The 24,381-nt window shown below is 41.2% G+C and overlaps 1 protein-coding gene across 1 annotated transcript in view; it reads right to left on the bottom strand.

The window, feature by feature from the left end:
* Positions 1-24,381, bottom strand: part of LOC114665665 (signal-induced proliferation-associated 1-like protein 2) — a 310,605-nt gene that overhangs the window by 5,436 nt on the left and 280,788 nt on the right. Inside the window, 5 exon segments of the mRNA XM_051919363.1 lie at positions 2,115-2,235; positions 2,728-2,781; positions 15,828-15,854; positions 16,590-16,721; positions 21,354-21,573. Of these exon segments, the coding sequence (XP_051775323.1) occupies positions 2,115-2,235; positions 2,728-2,781; positions 15,828-15,854; positions 16,590-16,721; positions 21,354-21,573 (554 nt within the window).

The following is a 24,381-nucleotide window of genomic DNA, read 5'->3' as shown; positions in this document are numbered from 1 at the left end:
CCAAAGACACAAAGGGTACACACAACACCAGTGGCAAATGAATGTGATGTGAGGTGAACAATGCAGGAGAAGGACTGAGGGTTTGTGAAATGGTACGAGGCTACAGCAGGGCACACCTACACATCACTTCTTTCACATGAATTCAGCGTAGTGCTTGGTGTTGACAAACTTTTTTTTGGCCCTTCAAATATTTTTGATCCATCGTTGGTGGAATCCACGGAAACGAAGGACCAACTGTATCAAACATGCATTTAAGCGTACAAGTTACATATATGCATAGAAGGATGTATGCAAACAACTTATTTATTCATTTTCTCATCCTCCTTCACCCATCCAATATCCTAGCCTTCTTTCCATGGATGGTAGGACATACTCTTATGGCTAGTTACAGTGCCGTGCAAAAGTCCTCTTGAAAGTTATCCTAATTTTCTGCATGTCAGAAGATTTGTACATATTTATCCCTTCAGTATTTTTTAATGTGAACTCTCATGTTGTAACAACACATTTCCAAAGTCTAAGTAAACCATTTTCTGTAGATATTTAACTAAAGAAGAACAACTCCAAATTTACTGTTGGCATTAAGTATTTAAACGTCTGTGCCTTGGAAGACCCAGGTTTACACAAATGACACACAGTGACAGTCATTTGGCAATCAAAATTAAACATAATGAGGTCCTACTTGTGAGTCCTTTCCATCTCTCTGGATATAAAAGCCCCCTTTGTAAGGTCATATTCTTTGTTGGCCAATCACTGCACAAATGAAGACAAAGGAACATTCTGTTCATGTGAGAAACCAAGACATTGAAATGCACAAGGCAGGAAATGGTGACAAGAACATATACAAGGGTGTGAATGTCCTGTTAAGCACTGCTAGATCCATCATCAGAAAGTGGAAGGTTCATCACAGCACCAGACTCCTACTAGAACAGGCCATCCCTCAAAACTAAACATCAGAGCAAGACGTTGACTGGTCAGAGAGGCGACTAAAAATCCAACCTGTCACTCTCAGAAGTCTGCAATGCTCTTAGGGTGAAACTGGAGTGGAGGTGCAGAGGTCAACAATTTCAAGAGGTCTCCATAAAACAGACCTCTATGGGAGAATAGTAAGAAAGAAGCCATTCCTTAAGAAGGTCCACATAAAATCACAAATGGCATTTGCTGCAAAGCATTAGAAATACTCAGTTAAGATGTGGGAGAAGGTCTTAGTGTCAGATGAGACCAAAACAGAACTTTGTGGTCAGACATCAATGAGGTACTGTATGTGTGATGTAAAACCAACACTGCCCATGTCTCAGGAAACAACACACCTACAGTGAAATATGGTGGTGGCAGTATCATGCTATGGGGATGCTTTTCATGTGCTGGGACTGGGAATCTTGTCAAAGTTGAAGGGACTCAAATATCGCAGGAGAACTTGTTCCAGTCTGTCATCAACCTACAACTTGGGAGAAGAGTCATCTTTCAACATGACAATGACCTTCAGCATAAGGCCAAAGTGACACTGGAGTGGCTCTGAAACAGAACGGGGAATGTTTTGGAATGGCCGAGTCAAAGTCCAGATCTTAACCCTATTGATAATCTGTGGCACTATTTGAAAACTGCTGTCCAGAGGAGCCATCCCACCAACCTAGAGGGTCTCTATCAATTCTCAAAGAATAAAGTGGAAGAATCACTCCTGAACTGGGCCATACTTACATACCCCAAAAGAATTGAGGCTGCTATTGCAGCAAAAGGCTTCTCGACAAAATATGAATGTGTACGGCTTGAATACTTGGGAAACACAAACTCTGGAGTTGTTCTTCTTCAGTTAAATATTTACGGAAAAATGTTTATTTGGAATTTGGAAATGTATTATTACAGCATAAGAGTTCACACTGAAAATACCGAATGGATAAATATGTGTAGAAACCTGTCACACAGAAAAGTAGGATGACTTTCAAGAGGATTGAATACTTTTGCACAGCACTGTAACTTTGAAATACTCATAGCAATACCTGCTTACAATGTAAGTACACATTCACTACCCAGTAATTATATTTTCAGCGTTCAATATCTAGAGACATTTCATGTGCCAGTGCTGCCAAAGCAGGTCGTGTTAAGATGCCCAGGCTTACCCAGTCTCATTAAGGTGCTTCCCTGCTGATTCGGCAATTTGTTGGGACAATTTCTGTGAAATCTCCAAGGCTCGGGCCTGTTGCATATCATTCAGTGTGCAAAAGGATGCCACTCTCTGGTCTGTGAAATATAAAGGGAACACAGTCATTTTTTAAATCAGTACATGCAGAAGCTAATCAAGTTAGTTCACTGGCAGGCTTCACATCTATTTGCTTTGTTTTTTTTGTTTTTTTTTTCTTTTCTCTCCAGCCCCAGACTGAATTTGTAGATTAAGCCAAAGCTGACATTTGTGCCATTGCAAACCAAGTGGAAATAAAAAATAGCTTCAGATCATCTTTAATACATGAGGCTATGAAACAGAAAGAAAAAAAAAAAATAAGGGTTTGTGCCAATGTCGAGAGAGAGGACAGATGAAAAGGTTGGGATTGGGTAACACCAATTGGACGAGCATCACATTTCGCACTCCGTCTCTCTCTTGCACTGGTCAATTACAGACTCTTAAGACCTCGAGGGATAGGAGAAAAATGCTTTTCTATATAATTTTACTCATGCAAACATGCACAGAAAAAGAAAAAGTATTTTTAAACTAGTCATTCCATGCCAAAGCTTCACCTAGAAAAGCACTGTGGTGACAGACTGGGCCAGGATCCTCATCTAAGTCAAGACCTGGAATTAAACGCAGAGTTTCTACTAAGAAAAGAGCTTGTGCTTCAACATCCTGTTTAAAAGTCTAACAAGGCAAACAACAGAGAGAGAACCACAGAATGCTCAAGCAGCTCCACCAACATGGCTTTAAAGCAGGACCCCTGGCAGAGAGCAGGAGTGAAGTGGGCCAGCACTCTAATTATGCCAGCCACAATCGCCGCGGAGAAGGAAAGCAAAGTCTTCATTCAGCACCTGCTCCAGAGCAGTCATCAGAGTAAATACAGGTTAACTATTTGGAAAAAGAAAACATCCATCTGCACTGCAAGTCGACTTTCAATAAACGAGAATTCAGAAGGTAATGAAACGAATTGCATAATAAAGTTAAGTTCTTAAATGAATGACTGGAGATAATGGGCAGAACATTTTGATTTTTACTAGAGAAGACCATATTTACTACTGCTTGTCAAATCTCTCTATTATAAAAGAAAATCTTGAGACAAGACAAGACTATTGCCAAGAGAGTTTTTCAAGTCCCGTCCTCCTCTCAACCATTTCCGGTTAACGCCCCACGCCCACGGTCCACTCATCTCTCATTCGTGTGAATGTTTTTGTCAGACACACTTCCTGTGCTCTCAGCTCTTATAAATTTTTACGTTTTCCTCACTAAGTTCCCAAATCAAAGACGACTTATTATGTCCAAATCTTATTGAAGAATTTCATCCCGAAGGGCTATCAACAGAAGAAACGAGTACACGGGCAATCCTAGCATCGAGAAACAAAGTCAAATGAATTAACGTGAAAATTGTTGATTGGCAACACAGGAAACTGTTTAAATGTGTATCAATAGACTATGCTGAAACAGTTGGTGGTGATCGTGCGGAAGATGAAAACATTAACTTACAATTTCTTGTAGAAAATCTAGAACCATTAACACTGTCCGGTCCTCCACCGGCCGAATTACTGTTGAAATAAGGATGTATCGTAATGTTATCGCATAATTTATGTATGAGTGATGGGCTATGCCAAAGGACAAGATTAGTTGTATTTAAAATTGGTTAAACAATTCTAACATGTAAAATTTTAACAGGCGATAAGAAAGGTAATGTAGTACATCTTCCGCAGATAACATTAAGACACCAAAGGAGATCTTGATATGCTATTCGTATTAAAATGTTTACAGTTACAGATGTAACTCCAAACAAGGAATCAAAATTCAATGCGAAATTAACAAAAAAGTAAATTCTAAATATTATTTTTACTTAAGTTTTACAGTAAAAGTGTAAGTTTAAAATGTATCTGTGTATTAATTTCAAAGCCAAACAGAACAAAAACGTATAACGCAACAAATACATCTAATGCAACATGAAACACAATTTTCTTTCAATATATTACGTTTTACTATTTTTTAATATGGTTAATTACTCACTGTAATGTAAAATAGTTAGGTCTATTATGCATATGTAACAATTGCCATGAAAATAATCTGTTTAAATTTACATCCGCATCCCCATACGCGAGCAGTAGATCTGCAAAGTGGCTAATGCATAGTGCCTACCTAGGGGTTGGTGAGAGAAGCGAGCAGGGGCCAGAGCCCCCTAGTATCTCAAAATTATGAGATATTGAACTCAAATACACACTGCTCAAAAAAATTAAGGGAAAACTTAAATGACACATTTGATCTTGATGAATGAACTATTCAAGTAGAAAATCGTTACTGAGTCATACCATGTAATTTGATGAGAACAAAATGATGTAACAATGGTCAATGAAAACCAAAATCACCAACCCATTGATGGCTGGATTCACATTCACTGATTTAAAGTTAAAAATTGAAATCGCAGGCTTATCCAACTCATGTGAATTTCATCATGGTGACTCATCCTGTGACTCCATAGTGTGTATGGCTCCCACGTGCCTCTATGCACTCCCAACAATGTCTGGGCCTGCTCCTGATGGGATAGTGGATGGTGTCCTGGGGGATCTCCTCCCAGATCTCGATCAAGGCATCAGTGAGCTCCTGGACAGTCTGTGGCGCTACTTGGTGGCGTCTGACACCCTGAAACATAACATCCCAGATGTTCTCGGGTGGATTTAGGTTTGGGGAACAAGTGGGTCAGTCAATGGCATCAAAGCCTTCATCATCCAGGAACTGCCTACACACTCTGGCCACGTGAGGCCAGGCATTGTCCTGCACGAGGAGGAGCCCAGGGCCCACTGCACCAGTGTAAGGTCTGACAATAGCTCTGAGAATTTCATCCTGGTACTTAAAAGCAGTCAGGGTACCGTTGCCTAGCATGTGAAGGTCTGTGCGACCCTCCAATGTATTCCTCTCCAGACCATCACTGATCCACTGCCAAACTGGTCATGCTAGATGATGTTGCAGGCTGCATAACGTTCACCACGGGTGTCTCCAGACTCTTTCATGTCTGTCATATGTGCTCAGGGTGGTCCTGCTCCCATCTATGAGGAAAATGGGGCGCCAATGACACAGCTGACAATTGTGTATTCTCTTGCAAATGCTAATAGAGCTACTTGGTGATGGGCTGTGAGCACAGGTCCTACTAGAGGACATCAGACCCACATGCCACCCTCATGGAGTCTGTTTGTGACAGTAGGGTCACAAACATGCACACTAATAGCTAACTAGAGGTCATTTTGTTGGGCTTCTCGCACAAAGGAAGCGGATACCGGTCATGCTGCTGGGTTGATGCCATTCTACGACCTGGTCCAGCTCTCCTCGTGTAATGGCACGTCTCCTGGCATCTCCTCCACGCTCTTCAGGCTGTGCTGGGAGACGCAGCAAATCTTCCTGCAACGGCACGTATGGATGTGCCATCCTGGAGGAGCTGGACTACCTGTGCAATCTAAATTGACTGCAGGTACCGTCTCATGATACCAATAGTGACAAGGACACTAGGAAAACGAGAAGAATCAGGCAGGAAGGATAAGGAGAGAGCAATTGTCAGTGGTCACCATTTCCTTTGGGGGTTGTCTTGCTGTTGCCTCTCCAGTGCCCCAGTTCTCACTTTCATTGGCACCAAAGCAGGTGAAGTTGATTCACAATCGCTTCGGCTTCCTAACTGTACAGACTGATATCCCTGAAGCTTCATAGGCTTGATGTTAGACTCTGAGGGCTGTGTGTTCCCTTCATGTTTTTGAGCAATGTATTTGTTTCTTATACCGTGTCTATTAAGAATACAATGTTTGGCTCTCGAATGCCAGTTTAAATGTTTGCTGCCATGCCTTTTGTATGCAGAGGGCATGTAATCTGCATGCTTGCGTGGGTTTCTGCTAATTTCTGTTAAGTCCAAAGATATGCAGTCAGCTCCACTGGTTGCTGTTATAATGCCCAGTTGTAGGCGAGGGTGCCCTGTAAAAAGCTTGCATCCTATGTATTACTGGTAGTCTACAACTGCTAGAATAGGCTCATGATATTCCAGAACGAGACAAAGCGGATATAAAAATCAACTGACAGATGGATGCACAGTGACCGGCATACCCCTGAAGGGGAAAACTCGGGCCATGTGAGGACACTGGCAGGCTTAGAGGAGGACATACCCACAGGGTTACAATGCACTGTCATTGCACATTTCAAATATTTGCTTTCCCTTTTCTGTATTTTTAAGCTTTAACTTCTACGATAGATAGAATCACAAAACTGAACTCAAAGTGTGTCCAACCAAGTCACTCACACTCAAGGTCATATAAAAGAAAGAGATACAGCAATTATTACTTAAATAGTAAAAGCGGAAAACTTTCCTCACTTCTTATATATACACTCTGGAGAATAAAATGATAATAAAAGCATAGAATACGTTATTCATCAGTCGTCTTAATCTGCCGAGTCCAGCTTTAGCATGAGCTAAACCCTACTCTAGAAGGCAAACATTAACTCTGGATGGACCACCAGTCTTCCGCTGGCCAGATATTTAGTGCCCTCCACAATGTTTGGGACAAAGACACATTTCTCCTTGATTTACCTCCCTCGCTTCCACAGTTTAAAATTACAAATCAAACAATTCAGGCATTGTGAATAAAGTGCACAGGGCAGGCTTTCATTTAAGGGGATTTGCATTCATTCCGGTCACAGGATGTAGAAATGACAACACTTTTTCTACATGGTCCCCCCATTTCAGGACGCCATAATGTTTGGGAGAATTGGCGTCACCTGAACTATCAAACTTGTAATGGCAGATTGATTTGTGGACCCAACAAGTAGAGCCTGCTGTACTCAATGCTTTCCAATGCACGTTTGGACAGGTGTGAATCATCTTACTGCCACCTACAAGCCCATTAGTGACAGCAACAGCTGTCCCGTAACTAAGCCAGAAGTTCTTATATGTGTTAGGGGGTTTGTTGCTTGTTAAATTATTACATCTTTTTTCTTTCTCGAGGTCCTAAAAAGTTTGAATTTCCCCTTGGGGACACATGAAGTATCTGTCTATTGTAACCAGCATTGGACATCACCGAGCCCCAAAGCCCACACCCAATAACACAGAAACGGGTTCACATTTTTATTTTTAATCCACTAAGCATCTAGTACAATGGACACAGCCAATAATCCTAAGAAACAATGTGACCTCTTCCCTCTCCTTCCGCCTACAGTTGAGAGACGCCTGTTGCCTCCTGACTCGGACTCTTCGAGGTAAAGCAAGTGGGCTCCTTTTACGCTGGACCCAGAATAATTTGTGGGCAGCACTTCTGGGTTTGTTTAGGAGCCCTGGCAGTCCTCCGCTAGAGCGTGCCCCCTTGCGCACACAGGATCTGCATTTTTGGACTCCACTTCCCTGTCTCCAGCAGACCACTGCCCCCTAATATATGGGGTAATGGAACTACTTCTGGCCTCTGGCTTCTGCTCATCCCTCTGGTGACACGTTCCATCTTGGCAAGAGGTCATGCCAACATCCAACTGGGATGCCCGTTTGTCCTCCATGGCACTAACCCTATCTACTGTATCCAACAATATTTTAACAGAAACACACGAGTTTGGAATATTGTGAGCATAACACTGGATGACCGGATATGTGAATTACATGACACGAGGAATGTGAGATATTTTAATTCACGTTTTTAATATTGTTTGCTGTTGTCCAGCGTTGATCACCTTCGGGTTCCATTTTTTCCAGAGACTTTCTTATGCCCTTTATCCAGAAAAACAAGAGTAAAATTATTTTCTCAGCCACCACTACAAACTACATGGGCTAGGTAATGTTAAAAAAAAGAAACATTTTGGGTGGAATATTCCTTTAAAACAATCTCCATTTCCATATTGAAGTGAATAGAATACGTGCAAAGCAGTTATTTTCTATTCTTCCACTTTTTGTCAAGTCTAAATGCTTCAGAATGGAGATGCAGAATTGTAAGTGAGAACACCTGTGAGAGAGCAATATAATTATTTAGGGGTAACCTAGTTTGTGCATAAAGTGTTTTGGCAAGCAGTGGGTATTATAGGGAGCCCTGTGGGTGTCAAGCCAAAAAAATTTGAACTCATTCAAACAAATTAACATAACTCCTATGGACGGATAATTTTTATTTTACATCGCCCAGTAAAGTTTTCCTGGTATGCAGTTCAGTGAACTGTGAAGTGTGTGTTAACATCAGTGAACCGTAAGAACAACTAGTTGGAAGACCACGCAGTTGAAACGGTTCTTTCGAGGAGTCCTAAAAACGAGTTTCAAAGACAGGAGAAGTTACGAGAATGGATTTATGGAATTTCCTCAGAGGATGTGATATTCTGGAGTCAGTGGTGGAAACCTTAATAGAAAAAAAGGTAAGTTTAAAATCTAGTCGATAATAGGCATTTAACAATGTAGAATAGACTGAAACTATTGGCTGGCAATACTCTTCTGGTTCTAGCTCACTAAACTGCATACCAGGATAAAGAAATAGCTACTAAAATAAGATTTTAATAATTCTTTAGAATGACTTACGGAATACATTCCAATGAGTTACATAATTCGTTCACACTTATTTTTTGTCTTATACCGATGGGGCTCCGTAATTTAAAAGAAATACATAAAATTTGTTTTAGAATATCATGAAGAGACTTCTGTTAAACACACAGAATATTCCACAGGATGGTTGAAGAAATTGGCTGAAGTCAAGTTCTTTCATGTACCCAGTAAGACTTGCCCGCTGTCACGTACACAGAAAATTTCATAAATGAAGGGTAAGAGCTGAGCTTAAGAAATATGGAGAGGAAGAACTAGAAAACAGTGGAATGAGACTTTTATTTTGGGTATTTAACTCTTTCAGGGCTGATGTCAACGTTTGTCAAAATTCAGGAGAAGAGGATGGTAATCAGCTATAAACTGCAACAGAACTCACTCTTCCATTTTAGTTTGACTCTCTTTGCTAGAAATAAAGTTAAATAGCTTTGTTGATTTAACCTCGAGTCCCTACACGTGCTTGAGTAGCGAAAAGCAAACAACCTATAAAATGGCACCGACATCTGGTGAGAGACAAAGAAAATGTGCCAAGCAAAATACTCCATGGACATTTTACGTAATTTCATTGAATACAATTCTGACTTGTTGGACTCCGAGTTTGATGCAACTGATCTGGAGATGGATATCAGAAATGAAAGTGAGGTACCAGCATCTTCTGATCCATCCCCAGCTGATCAGGGCACTGAACACTTTCATGTAGCTGATGCGCCTACAGCAGCGTTTGCCTGTGAGGACCACCACTTAGGATGACAAGTGGTACAAACCAGACCACCCACCCACCTGCTGTACAAAGACAGCCAGGCAGCTGGCCCAACGTGCATTCCTGTTGACCATCGAGGTGCCCCCATGCAGCCACTACTGCCAGAGACGCCGAACATGCGCCAACAGCAGCCACAGCACATAGCAACAGATGTTTTATGTTGACTTATGTGTGAAACCATAGCTTTGTGTGCTTTTCAGAAAACTGAGTTTTTTGGAAAAAATATTCAGCCCTCAAAGAGTTAAGCTGGTTATGCTGTCTGCTGAAAACCTGTCTGGTCTTTTAACCAATCAGAGCCAATGTCAGGATTAATTCAGCACTGTTATGTAAATTTTGTTATCAGTAAGTATGAGCCTCTGGTTTTTGTGCTGTGACCATTCCTTTAACACCTCTGCTCAGGGTATCATCCCTTGGTAGGCCGATGTAACCGGTTGCTAACTCTTTGTGAAGAGCATTTAAAGATGTAATGAACGAGCTTCCTCCTGCCTGGTTATTTGGAGTGATAGATATTTGGTTAACCATTTCTTCCACACACTTAAGGCTGGGGAGCAGCAGTTATTCCTTTAATTTTAGGGTACAAACTCAAAGTCAGTAGGTGGATGGTGAGTGTGGCAGGGAGAGAATTTGCATTATTTAGCAAAGTGAAATTAGTAAGCTGTAAGTAAAGGTGCATCAGTTAACATCTGTTACACAGATTACACTCAAAACATGCCTCTCTAGAAGATCTGGAGGTCAAATGGTGCAGATAATGTTGGGTCTCCTCATAAAGTTACAAAGCAAAATCCGAGATGCACTCCAAGTTAGTTACGCCAGGTATAACAAGATGGGAGTCTTAATGAACGAAAAAACTTCACTGGCCCAGCGGTGAACAAAGGTGTTTGTGTTCGGTTTACACCAATAGCAGTTACAAATGAAAAACATGAGACGGCCTCCTAAAATTCACAAATTCGTGTGTCACACATGTCACATGATTAAAGGAGGTGAAACTGGGAGATGAATTTCAATGTGATTTTTCAGAGCTGGAGTGGAGAGAAAAAAAATAAACTGCTTGTAGTATTCCAGAATTGTATAGCGCCGTTCTCATGGAGTGCAACTGCAAAAATAACGTGAGCAGGAATGAAGCGGAAATTAAAGTTACAAGGTAGAGTTCTGTAATTGAATTTTGTTGCAGAACGACTTATCATCCAGCTGCCATGATCTCCAAGTGTTGAATTGTTGGCTTCCTTCCCAATGTAGTGCTGAAAACAAGATGGCACGGTTACAGCCATTATGACCTAGCAGGGAGGGGAGACGGTTCAGTCTCGGTTTTCAGCTTTTCTGTTGACCTCTGCCATTACGGAATCTCAAATGAGTTCATGAAATCAAGGCACCGAAGGAAAGACAGCAAAATTAGCAGGAAAGAAGCCCAAGTGTGAATGCAGAAAATGAATCTTTAGCAACATGTTGCATTTCATGGCAGTGGTGGAAAGTAACGAATTACATTTACTTTTGTTAACTGTATTTGAGTACATTTAATAGGGAGTTGTATTTTTAAAGTATTTAATAAAAAATAAACACTTTTACTTTTAGTAGGTTTGTTTAGTTACGATCCTACTTTGTTACAAGGCAGGCGGTTACAAAGTACAATTGATTGGCCGTGTTTAAAATCCAAAGTTCACAGCGGCCGACTACAGGCTAAAATTTTGGGTGTTGTAGGACATGATGTGGGCACAAAGTCAATGGCTTCCAATACGGCGGGCACAATGGAGCGAAGTTTAGCGGAGATATTCCTGACCTGTTGGCCGGCTCTCTGAGAAGTCACAACAGGTGGACGATAAAAACTGACAAACACAACAAAAAAGTTCTTCAGTGTGAATACGCAGCATTGGCCCTCTTTAAAGGGCACAACAATAGAGTCGGTACATCATATTCGACTCTTATCTGGTTTGTTGTTTGTCATGTCAACGCACATTCTCAGAGCGACTCGGTGACATGAATTAAGTGTGCCAGCCGTCATTAAGCTGGTTTGGCTGCAGTGCCCTGCTTGATCAAGGGTGTCGTTATTTCCCAACTTTTGCCATTTATAACAATGGCTTGGTGATTTGTACTATTATACTGACGACCGGTGTGAAGAGTAAGGGGCATTGCAGCACCCCAAACCTAGTCTCACAAACACATGTCCCGGGTTCAAAATACCTTTGAATGCCATTAAAAAACACAAGCCCGGACACAATTCTTTCCTTTCTCCCTCCCTTCCTCTAGGTGAGTGCTGTCCACCTCCTCTCCCAAGTCACCTGTACTGAAGTGGAGCGGTTTCCTTTATGCCGGACCCTGGACTACTACTAGTGTCATGAGACTGTGTCAGAAGTATTTCCAGGTAAGGTAGAAGTCCCATAAAATAGGGACCATTAATCCCTTCCGCACTACCTGAATGGCACCCATGGAACCCAACAGGGCCATTTTAAGGGACTACATTTCCCAGCATGCCCTGTGGGTATCTGTAGAGGTACTGTAACCCAGTGTTTTGTGGGGAAAAAAAAACATAACCTAAATAAGTTGTCTTCCCTTGTCCTTCCATTACACTGGCCTCTCAGCCAAGTAAGGATCCTTGTTCAGTCCCGGCCGGGACGCCAGTCCCTGCATGCCATCCATTACAGAGGTCTTTTAGCTGGTTTGGCTGCACTTCCTTACTTGATAGCATGTGTTCTTACAATCTCATTACGTAAATGCAAATAGTCCAAAATACGAAAGTACGTAGTCCAGAACTATTTTGGATTAGGGACATTCAATCGGTAGATTCAAATCACGGGTTAACTGTTCTACTCTATCAGCAGGATCCATCTAAAATGGGGAAAGAAAAAAAAAAAACTCCTAACCCGACATGTCACCCATACGTAGTATCCATGTTCATGGGGCTCACAAACAGTGGGAAGCGTCCGTAACAAATCCTAACTGTCTGCTCTACAATTATTTTCAAATTATTGTTGATTCAGGGATGTGGATCATTCCTATAATATGTACCCCAATGAGAAAAATATAAAACGACTGTGTAATCTTTTTCATGAATCACAGGGATAACAGATTTGCACAGCAGAGAGAGAGAGAGAGAGGCCCATTATGAACGGCTATAATGTACAGTTGCAAAACCCGTGCCATCCAGGCTAATGAACTTTAAATGAAGCTTACTTCACTGAAGATTTTGTCACAGGCTGCTGCTTAGCAATCCATTATTAACTGCCATAACAACACCGACTTGGCAGGCGAGGCCTTCCATCTGAAAAGCTTAATTTGTAGAGCCTGGAAATGGCTTCAAATATAACTAATCAATCAGATTACTTTTCATTGTTGTCCAATGATGACTGGTAATACTGGAGTACTTGTGCATATTATGGGCATAATATCTTGTCAGCCTGCCAAGGCTCATTTAACTCAAATGGCTTTAATAAAGATTTTCAGAGTGACACATCAGATAGTGAATATGAATGACAATGACAGTTTCACTCATGGGAGGTCTGTGTGTGTGTTCAAATATTATATATATATATATATATTATATATATACACACACACACACACACATGCATATATACAGTATATATACACATACTGGATATATATTATTTTTTATTTTCTCTTTGCTTGTATGCTCTACTGGTCTCAAACTGAAAGCTAAAAATAACAACATCTCTTTTCATCTACCGGTAAAAGGAAGGGACAACATTGACAGCTGACATTCCTGACAGGCATGGCGCAGATATTTCAGTGGCACTTAGCAGATAGCATAAGATGCTGGTTTCCTCCGAGAAAAGCGAGCCTTGTCTGTGATTTTCAGCTTTGATCTTCCTCCCTGTTCCAGAGTATTAAATTATGACATAAAGTGGAGTACAAGTGGCACTATACTAGAGCACTGTAGTCCAGGATTTCTAATAATGTTGGAAAAAAAAAAAAGTCAAAAAGAATCACAGGACGTTACTTAGGGGTGGCACAGTGGTCTGTGATTTGGCCTCATGGTTTGGAGTTTGGACCTCTCGGTCACTGTCTATGTGGATCTTGCATGTCCGCTCAGTGTCTCAGTGTGCTTTCTCCAAAAATGGCTCTTTTCCTTCCATATTCCAAAAGACATTTGGGTTAGGTTTACGGGAAAATCTAGATTGACTCCGCATGGGTGAGTATGGCAGAGAGAGTGCAAAGTTGATTCCTTGTACCCAATGCTGCTGTGCTGTTCTGCTCCCCAACAACCCTGAAACTAAATGTGGCAGGTTCACCAAATGGATGTTCTCTACCAGTGATATGCCAGCAGCAATTGGAATTTGTTGCTTGTTCAGAACTCACTGTAAGAGCTTAAACTGGGGATGGACACCCAAAATGAACACAACTGGAAAAGGAGGCCATCTAAAATTATTTTTTGCTTCCAGTTGGTATTTGATTATATTCCTGGTCACACGTGAATACTCAAAATAATTAAAATATATATAATTTTTACCGTAACTAGATTCTTATATACTGTACTGTTAATACTGAGATGGACTGGCACCTTGTCCAGGGTTTGTTTCCCTGCCTTGCACCCTGTGTTGGCTGGGATTGGCTCCAGTGACTCTGTAGTTAGGATATAGCGGGTTGGAAAATGGATGAATGGATGGATTTTACCAAATTTCATTTTATATATACTGTAATATAAACATGACTATCTCTCTGTACCTACAGTATATCAGTCTCTATACTGTATTTATAAATATAAGTGTTTCACACAAGATTCTTGGGGAGCATCTAAGTGACGCTGTCAAGACTGGATGGCTGACCACAGGGTGACTGCTAACCACCTCTTCACTGCAGGCCAGAGGAAGAGTCCCAAGACAGAGGGTAACGTCAGTTCCAGTGCAACCCTGGTGGTCCTGCCCCTTACACCACAAAAGGCACTGGAAGTTGGCACTCGTTTGCACCAGACTCACTTAGCCTTGTGTGATGGAGTCTGGCAAGAACCCAAGACGACCTTATTGTTGCCTTTTTTCCCTTTAACTTTGCCCTCATTTATTAAATGAACACTTGGTTGGCCATCAACAATCTGATATTCTGTTTACTTACTGTATTATGCAGAATTAAAATATGTCACCTCTCATATTCAAATACTGTATATATACTTATACTCATATTTTTATCTATATAGAAAGCATGTTTTTTCTCTCTATATATTTAGATCAAGAACAAAGAGGGATCTAGAGAGAATAAATGATGTACTCGGTTGGCCATCAACAGCTATTTTCTTATTTACACGGAATTAAAATAGGTCTCTTACTCTCTCTCTCTCTCTCATATTCACATATACAGATACCTACAGTATTTGTATCTGTCCATCTATCTTTATCTCTGTCTCTGTGTACATCTATGTAAGTGTTGCACACGGGGGCTTGGGAAGCATCTCAGCGGCTGTGTCAAGGCTGGACAGCCGACCAACGGGCAGTAGAAGTTGGCACTCATCTGCTCCATACTCACTTAGCCTTTTTGTAACAGAGACTCACAAGGACTCAAGACAACTTTATCTTTGCCCTTTTGCTTTGCCCTCATTTATTAAACGGAGTGCTTGGTTGGCCATTAACAGTTTATAATATTCTTTACACTTATTTATATGAAATGAAAAACAGGTCTCTCACATATTCACACACAAACATATCTGTACATATATACTGTACATAAATGTACATACTCATATGTATACACATATTGTATAACAATATATTATATGTATAGCATTTTATATCTTTTTTAGAGGTTTATTTATATTCTAAAAAGCAAAGAAGCACGTCAGAAGTAACAACAACCAAAAAAAAACCCAGAAATTGCCCTATATCAGTGGCTCTCTACAGGCCAAGAGAGGGGAACAAACGTCTCTAAACCAGAAATTCCTCGACTCCCTGACAATATCAGAAGTGAAAATCGAAACCTTCACTTTAACACAGAAGAATACAACAAACTCTGAAGGCAAGATGAGGATATAAATGCACACAAATGATCTGCAGAAGGATACGCAGTGATTAACGATAACCTTTGTCTGGTATTAAGCGGTTTGCGGTGATGCCACAGTGACATGCTGGGAGAGTGAGCAGAGAGAAGCAATCTGTCGATCCTCGTCATTGTCCAGCCTTAAACACGCTTGCCATTATGTAACCTGAACTGTGCAGTCATGTCCAACACCCTCGGTGTTATCATCTTGACACTTTTTTTCCCCGCGTTTACATTTCATCAAGCCTGTTACTTGCACACACCAGTTAATAGCAGACTTACAAGGGAATATCACACACTGGAAAAAGAAAAAGCGCATGTAACAAGCTGTCATGTCAACCAGCTCCCTGCAAGAAAAGTGACAGCATTCACTATTGTTTTACCTTCCAGAAAGAGAGCATATGACAGGTCTAGAAAACAAAGCAAAAGCAAAAGCAAAGTGGTCAGAATTGGAAAAAGAGAGGAAAGTTACATTTGCTTTATTGATCAAAACAGCTTCTAAATATTTCAAGTACAAATAAAGAAATCTCCAAACCTTGTCAATTCATATCACATAAAGGGGGTCTCTTACGTTCTCAATGTCTTTTCAAGTAGTTAGTAGAAGACACATTGAGAAAACACAGCAATTGGAGACCTGACCCTGCCATGACAGTTGAGTTCATTAGGCAGCGATTGGCTCAGTGGGCTCAGATACTCCTAATAGCATAAAGCATCACACCATTCTTTACACTCTCAAATATTTGTTTATTCCTATTAAAAGTAACCACAAACACCTTCAAAAATAATGGACTGTAAAAGAAAAAAAAATGTCATTTTTAAATGACATTCAGATTTATTGTGAAAAAGAAATTTGTGTAAGCGGTACATTTCATTTGAATCGGTGCCTTAGAATACAGTAAGTGGATATATTCTGCTAAATTCTCAGTTAAATTAAAAATGATTTAAGACGGCTACAAAGAAATCATTTACAGAGGTGCCGTAGGCAATAATATACTGGCCATTTGTGTCTGCCTCCACACAGCGCACATAACGTTACGGTGCCCCGGAAATAATCTACTTTATACACTCCCCATAGCTTATAGGTCATCACGTCAAGGGGAACATCCTATATATTACAAAAGGGAGTCATGTGATCGTATTCTTACCTTCAAATGCACGTGCAGCATCAACGAGGTGGGACCAGTCCAAGCCAGTGGCCGTGTCTGGAAGGGGCATGAGGCCTGGATCAGTAAACTTGGACTTGTCAGCAAGAGAGCCGTCAGAGAACCAGAACTCACCTGTGAATAGGGAGCAAGTAGGTAAGGACACACAAAAAGGGCACGCTAAATTATGCAGACGGAGTCAATAATCTACTTCCTAAGGAGGTGTCCTCTGTCACCTGCCCCTAAGGCTCTAAAAAGTGCCACCACTGTGGAAAACATCTCGTATTGTTCCTGTTTCAAAGAAAGCAGATGCCACTTCATCAAATGGCTACTGACCAATGGCACTTAAAGGTCTTCATGATATGAGATGTTAATGGACTGGTCCTGGACTATAGGAGTCCTCTTGTGGTAGACCACCTGGACCCACTGCAGTTTGTCTATACAACAAAGAGTGTAAGATACAATTGTCTCTCTGCTCCATGAAGCGTTTTCTCAACTGTACAAAGCTTTGTGTACTGTGAGGATTCTGTGTTTTGATTTCTCCAGTGCCTTCAGTACCATCCAGCCATCACTGTTAAGGGGTAAACTCGGAGATATGCAAGTGGATGAGTCTTTGGTGTCCAGGGTAATGGACTATCTGTGCAGGAGAAACTATGGTTTGTGAGACCCAAGGACTATGTGAGGAACACTGAAGCACGACCAGGAGCAGGCCTGTCTGCTATTCTCGTCACTCGGTACACCGTCGACTATCAATATAACAGCAGGTCAGGTCATTTACAGAAATCTTCTGATGATTCTGAACTTATGGGGTGTATCAATAAGGGGGATGAGACAGAGGAGATGAGTCAGGGGGAGGACTTTGAGAACCTTCTGCAACTTAACATCAGCAAAACCAAGGAGCTGCTTATTGACCTTCTCAGCACCAAAGAGCCTCTATGTCCAGTCACTATTCAGGGAATGAATGTAGAGGTGGTTGACTCCTACAAGTACTTGGGGGTCCAACATCAATGACGTCTCAGAACACAGAGGTGCCGTATAAGAAAGGGCAGAGCAGACTCCTCTTCCTTAGGAGACTGCATTCCTTTATTGTGGGAAGTGACATCCTTCACATCTTCAACAACTCTGTGATGGCCACACGCTGTGGTGGGCTGGGCTGGTAACATCACTTCAAGAGAGGCCTACCAAGTCAACAAGCTAATTAAAAGGGCAAGCTCAGTTAAGGGACACACTCTGGACCCCCTGAAGGTCGTAGCAAAGGAGAGAATGAAGACAAAACAGAGCCATTATGAACAATGTTGCACATGAAACAACAACACTGAGCACTTTCAGCTAATGAATTACAGTAATCCCCTGCTATATCGTGGTTCAGCTATTGCGCCCCCGCTACATTGCAGATTAATTAATATTATTATTATTACTAGGGGGCTCTGCCCCCTGCTCGCCCACCCCCGGGTTAGGTTTACCAGATAAACAATTTAACGAGATGGTTATTTTCATGGGAATTGTTACATATGCATTATTTTCATTTTTACTTTAAAACTTTTGTAAAAACAATATTTGTCCTTTATTTCCTGCCCCGGGCGTGGTTAAATTTCTTTTTCGCGGCACTTATAATGCTGCTCGCATTGTGAAGGGGGGGCTCTGAACGCATGCTAAAGAGATACGATCAGTTCAGCTGCTGTCTTGTTGCTGCTGCTGGCCAGCTTTGTGTTGTGTTTGTTGTGCTTTGCGTCAATCACTTAAAAGCCTGTACAGCAGCTGTCTTTTTGCCACTTTGCGTCTCTGCCGCTCGCTTTGTGAAGGGGGGAGCTGAATGCACGCTAAGCAGAAATGGACAGATCAGCTACTGGCTTTGTGCTGCTTCTACCAAGATGCCTGTTCTGCTTGTTGCTCTGCGCGTTCTGAAGGAGGAGGAAGAAGAGGAGGGTGGGGGGTGATGGCTGAACGCACACTAAGAAGAAGTGCTCGGATCATCTGCTGGGTTTCTGCAGCTGCTGCTGGCAAGCTGCTTGTTCTGCTTCTCTCCAAAAGCATTCCAACAACTGCTAGGTTAGATGTCAGTGAACTTGTTTAAAATTGTAAGTAGGGTGTGTCATTAAAGTAATGAATTATTATTATTATTATTATTATTAAAGTGTCTGTCCAAGATGATCTGGTCTTGATCGATTCGCTCAAATCCCAACCCCACAGCAGGCTTGCTATGCTCCTGCCACTTTGTGCTGTGAAGTGGGGAGCTGAATGCACGCTAAGGAGAAGTGGACTTTGTACTGGCTTTGTGCTGCTTCTGCCAAGATGCTTGTTCTGCTTGTCAGATGGTTCATTTAAAAGCCTGTATAGCAGCTGTCCTTCTGTCTCACTGCCTTGTCTTGCGTGACGTTAAAATGTTTTATAGTAGAGAGATGTTACTCATATCCTTAGCCCGACATCCACATATCATATGTGTTTACAAAGTGTGTTTTAATAAGTTTACATGTGTTTAAAGTGTGTGGGAGGGGTATTTTAAGGCTTAAACAATAAAAAAAATGTGGTCTTTGTATAGCGCGGATTTTCACCTATCGCGGGTGGGTCTGGAACGGAACTTCCGCGATAGGCGGGGGATCACTGTATTAAGAAGAAGTGTGTCAGGAAACACTATGGGGGCTCCTTTATATCAATAACAATACAACTGCATAATGCCTCACTGTGACCGCCAAGTCAGACATTTCATTCACTTCCTTTATAGTCATTCATGTATGTATGTATATTATAGATAGATGTATACCTATATAAATATTTATTAGTTATTTACTGAGCTTCTACTGTATAGAAAGTGACATTTTCTATTGGGGACAAGTTCACTCATTCATTCTATCACTTTTTATATAGTGCCTTTTCTATCTATCTATCAGTTTATAGAGTGCCTTTTCACTCATTCATTCTATCACTTTTTATATAGTGCCTTTCCATTTCTCTCTCTATCTATCAGTTTATAGAGTGCCTTACATATCTCTCTCTAGTTTTAACTGCAAAAAAGAACACAAATTCTAAACAAGGAGTCTCTAAAATATTAAAGTGATTCTAGCATTTCTTTTTCAAGCATACAAAGTTAATGTACAGCACTATAAAATGCATTCCAAAGCAGCACGAGTATGCTTTCAAGCAAATCATAACACATTACCGATTGGTATGCAGCCAAATGTCTAAAATAAAAGTAAGCTACAAAACCCGCTTACCAGCTCGGTCAGCTTACAGCCCAAAGTACTGAGGTGTTTAAACACAAACCAATGCAAGCCGGCCACAGTACTGTTGTCCAAGGGCCACACTGTGACCCTTGTGCCTTTGATAATGATAATGATGTCATGCAGAGAAGCAGGTTACAGTTTAAAGCTCAGCTCCAGATAGGTTTGCCTGGCCTGGTACCTTGTGACCTACAGTATGTCATCAAAATCAAGTTATAATTAAAAGATATCTATGCAGGTGGACTATGCTGAAAATTAATGGCTTACAAGCTGAACCCAAGCCATATGCTTTCAAAACATCAGGGTGGGGGTCTGGAGTAGACCACTATCCTCTTAGAGACTTTACTGGTAGATATCCATCTACAGCGACTATGAAATCCGCCAAGAACACAAATCATTGTCATTTTTAGAGAAAATACAGGTACGGGTCACAGAATGTTGAGGTGATAGATACACTCACTGAGGAAATGAAGAACATCTGCTGAGCTGCGTATCCATGCAATTATCTACTCAGCCAATCATGTGGCACCAGCACAAGGCATAAAATCCTTCTGATGTAGGTCAGGAGCTTCAGTTAATGTTCACATCAAAACACCAGAATGGGGAGAAATGTGATCTCAGTGACTTTGACTGTGGCATGATTGTTGGAGTGTTTCTGTAACTGCTGACCTCCTGAGATTTTCATGCACGACAGTCTCGAGAGTTTACTTGAAATGGAGTGAATAACAAAAAACATTCAGTGTGCAGCAGTTCTGTTGACAGACAGGCCTTGTTGATAACAGAGGTCGGATGAGAATGGCTAGCCTGCTAAGAGCTGACAGAAGGGCAGCCCCAGCCTCAATGAGACGCTATGCAGACATATTCCTGTTGGTATAAAGGAGTCCCCATTGTGTTTCTTGAGCCACTTCTGCCGAGTAATTTGTTAGCTAAAAGTCCTCTGTATTGGTGCATCACAGAGAGGATGTGCAGCATTGTTCATAATGGCTCTCAGTTTTGTTTTAATTCTCTCCTTTGCCATGACACCCAGAGACTCCAGAGTGTGTCCTATAACTGAGCCTGCTGATTTAAATTGGCTTGGTCATTCGGTGGGTCTCGCTTGAAGTGATGTTACCAGCCCTGCAAACCCCAGCGTAGAAAACTGCACTGGCCCTTCACAGAGTTATAGAAGAACCAACGTTAAAGGAAGGCCGTGTCCTAAGAAAACAGTCTGCTCTGCTCCTTCTTCTATAGTTCCTCTGTGTTACGAGTCCAGTCCAATCTGTCATTGATGTGGACCCCCAAGTACTTGTAGGAGTGGACCACCTCTACACCAGCTCCTTGAATACTGATCAAACACTGAGGCACCTGCAGAGGATTTCCATCTGCAGCATAAATCCAGTGGGAAAACACTAAGTTTAAGCCATCAGGGACACACAACCGTCGTGTGCATCTTATTCTCATTTTATCAATTCGATAATCGTGACAGATTGGTATTGTACAAGTAATTTTCTATCATTTAAACACTTAAGAACATATTTTCTCTCTCAAGAAATATTACATGAACACTTACTTCTCAAGTTTGATGGGCACGAGTTAACGGACATTCGAGGTGGCAGAGTGCTATGGTAAGGTGGCGTAGTGCTAAACAAAATGTCGTTTGGCAGAGCCTGATCGAGTATCGAACTCCGGGAGCTGGCATAGGAGGAACCTTTTCTGTTGCTGCATATGCTCTCGTCAGACAGGGTGCGGTACAGTGACCTCCTCGGTGAAAGGTTCTCTCCAACAGATAGCTAGAGAAATGGAGAGAAAAAAAAAAAGTTTTCAAGGAACTGAAATTATTCACATGCAGGATCATTTTCAAAATGTTGACATTGCATCGAAAGACATTTTAGCAGAAAAAATATGCAGTAGGAAAGAAAAGGGCAGAAGTGTGAAGAAGAGAGTGCAGAACAGAGTTACACAAAGACACTTCAATACACCAAATATAAAAACGCAACCAATGATCACCTTGTAAAAATTAAAAACAATTATACATATACACATATACATACACACACAGATATAGATATATATATATATATATATATATATATATATATATATATAGATATACTGTATAGATCTAGAGATATCTCTATAGCGGGGTGGGCAAAGTCATTCCTGGAGGGCCACAGTGGCTGCAGGTTTTTGTTCCAACCCAATTACTTAATAAGAAGCACTTATTGCTCTAGTAACACTTCTGCTTCATTTTAGTTATCTCCCTCATTAAGATTTTGAACCCTTATTGCTTATTTAAGTCTAAACAGCTGCATTCTCGGTTTTTAATTGCTCCTTATTAGCAATAAGATGCAAATGACAAAAGAAACCAGCAGTTCTCCATTTTGCTTGTTACCCTTTACACCTGTGTGTATTTATCGCGCACTATTTGGTTTAATTAAATACTTGGCAGGAAAGAGAAGAGAAAAAAGTGAAAGACTGAGAATTACCCATCCATTTTACACTTCAAAAGTATTTGGATGATATGCTTAGAATGGAAAAAAAACCTAGGATATGAGAATGACTTGACATAGCAGAGTTAAAGCACTAACAAGCCATGAAATGTAATTATTGGTCTATGTCTATAGTATATCTAGATCTCTAGAGATATATAGAGATAGACATATTTATATACATACACACACACACACACACACACACACACACACACATACATATGCATACATACACATATATATTGGGACCCTAATGCAGCAGGTGACACCTCAGCGCCAGTGGGAGGTTTTCAATGGTGGCTGGAGTGCCAATCCTGCCACCAATCCTCAAATTTTCCCTGCAGGTTGAAGGGCTGGATGCAGATTAATGTCACACCCAGGACAGAGCAATGGCAGGTTAAGGGCCTTGCTCAAGGGCCCAAGGGAGTAGAGTCACTTCTGGCATTTACAGAATTCGAACCGGCAACCTTCAGATTGCTAGCCTCAAAGCCTCCACAAAAGAAATGTGACAAAAAGAGGCCTGCAAATCAAGAAGACAGAATTACAGTTTTGCAATAGAAGCCATGACCGTGCACACGCTGATGTTAGCCACCCCACCAAACCCCAGCCCCCTTTTTCCATTTGGTTATGCTGAACAAACTCCTTTTTATTTCTTTTTTTAGTTTGACTATGCTTTACTTCCAAATGATTAGATTCAGTCCATCACCGGCGACGGTGATCTTGGATGAAGTGTGATAAAGATCAAGCCGCCTGCAGGACATTCCTTTCCAATATTATTCTGAAAGTGCAGCAGGGTTTCATTTTCACTTTGGGAAATTTCCAGCAAAAATATTCAAACATTTTTTTTTTTACAATTGAATGTTTAGAAAATATAACCATTGGCATGCCCGGTGCATGAGGGTGGCATGATTTGATTGGCTACATTGATATTTCAGGCACTGGAAATGGAATACAAATTACAGTGCATGATACGGCTCGTTGTTTTCACAGCAACAGCACTGTATTAAAGGATCAAACAAGACCTATAAATATTTTGCAAATGCAACAATGCGCAGCAGGTGCTGGCTGGCTGGCTGGCTTTAAATATGTCATGCCTACATAACCCACATTATCTTCAGCTTAATGGGAGCAGGCGAGATGCTTATGCAAGACAACAGAAATCAGAACAATAAATTGTCAAAGACGAGTCAAATTCTTCCTAAAAGGATTAAAGTATCCGCCATTACCAGGATTATGCCACTCTGACCTATTTTTTGTTTTGTTCAACGGACAACTCTTTAAACGGGATGTCCTCGTATGAGGCAAATATCTGTGTCATTTTGCTAAAGACTCTTACTGTAATTTAAAAGCAGAGGTTTAAGGAGTGACATCAGCCACAATGCCAACTAAGAGATGACACAAAGTCCTCAGTTGCCAGTAAAAACAGCCACACAGCAAACATGCCAATTGAAAGCAGTGCCTCGTTTTTTCAAGAACAAAAATGCAAAGGGTATCTGGCATACAGGACGACTTCTGTGGGCTACAACTTATGAAAGCAGGAGTTTACTTGAAAAGCTGGAAGGACAGGCACCAGCCAATCTGCCGCTAACCATTGATTACTGCAAACAACAGACCATTATGGGCCTCGTGCTTCTTAACAGACCCAATCTGCACTCCCATAAGCCTCGAATCCTGCTACCCAGTTTGCCCTGGCTAGTAAGGCTTCCCAAATTCCCAGCAGGGGGCGCCCTCTTGTTCAATGCTAGTAGCAGGCTATCAACCTAATCAAAAATATTACTGAGCAGTAGTGTGAACGGACAAAATTTGACCGAAAAATTTGAGTGTTTTTGCAGCACATTTGTTTGGTTTGATGAATTTTTTTCCCTGAAGTTTTTGTCAAGCAGGTCGGCTCCATGCTCCATCTGGGAGACTCTTGAAGCCAAAACCATTGGTAGTCATGAACCAAGATGAGCTGAGCAAATGATGACACACACACAGCAAGGGGTAGGTGTAAAAAGTGTCAAGTGCTTTTAATAAAAGTTATTCAAAAGTGAAAATAACTAAATAATCCATAAAAATCGATGTTAGATGTGAAGGTTAAAAGTCCCAAACAAATAATCTGTTAAA

Source organism: Erpetoichthys calabaricus, chromosome 15 (genome assembly GCF_900747795.2).
Source record: "Erpetoichthys calabaricus chromosome 15, fErpCal1.3, whole genome shotgun sequence".
In the NCBI taxonomy this organism is placed as follows: domain Eukaryota; kingdom Metazoa; phylum Chordata; class Cladistia; order Polypteriformes; family Polypteridae; genus Erpetoichthys; species Erpetoichthys calabaricus.
This window is presented reverse-complemented; position numbering and strand designations above follow the sequence as displayed.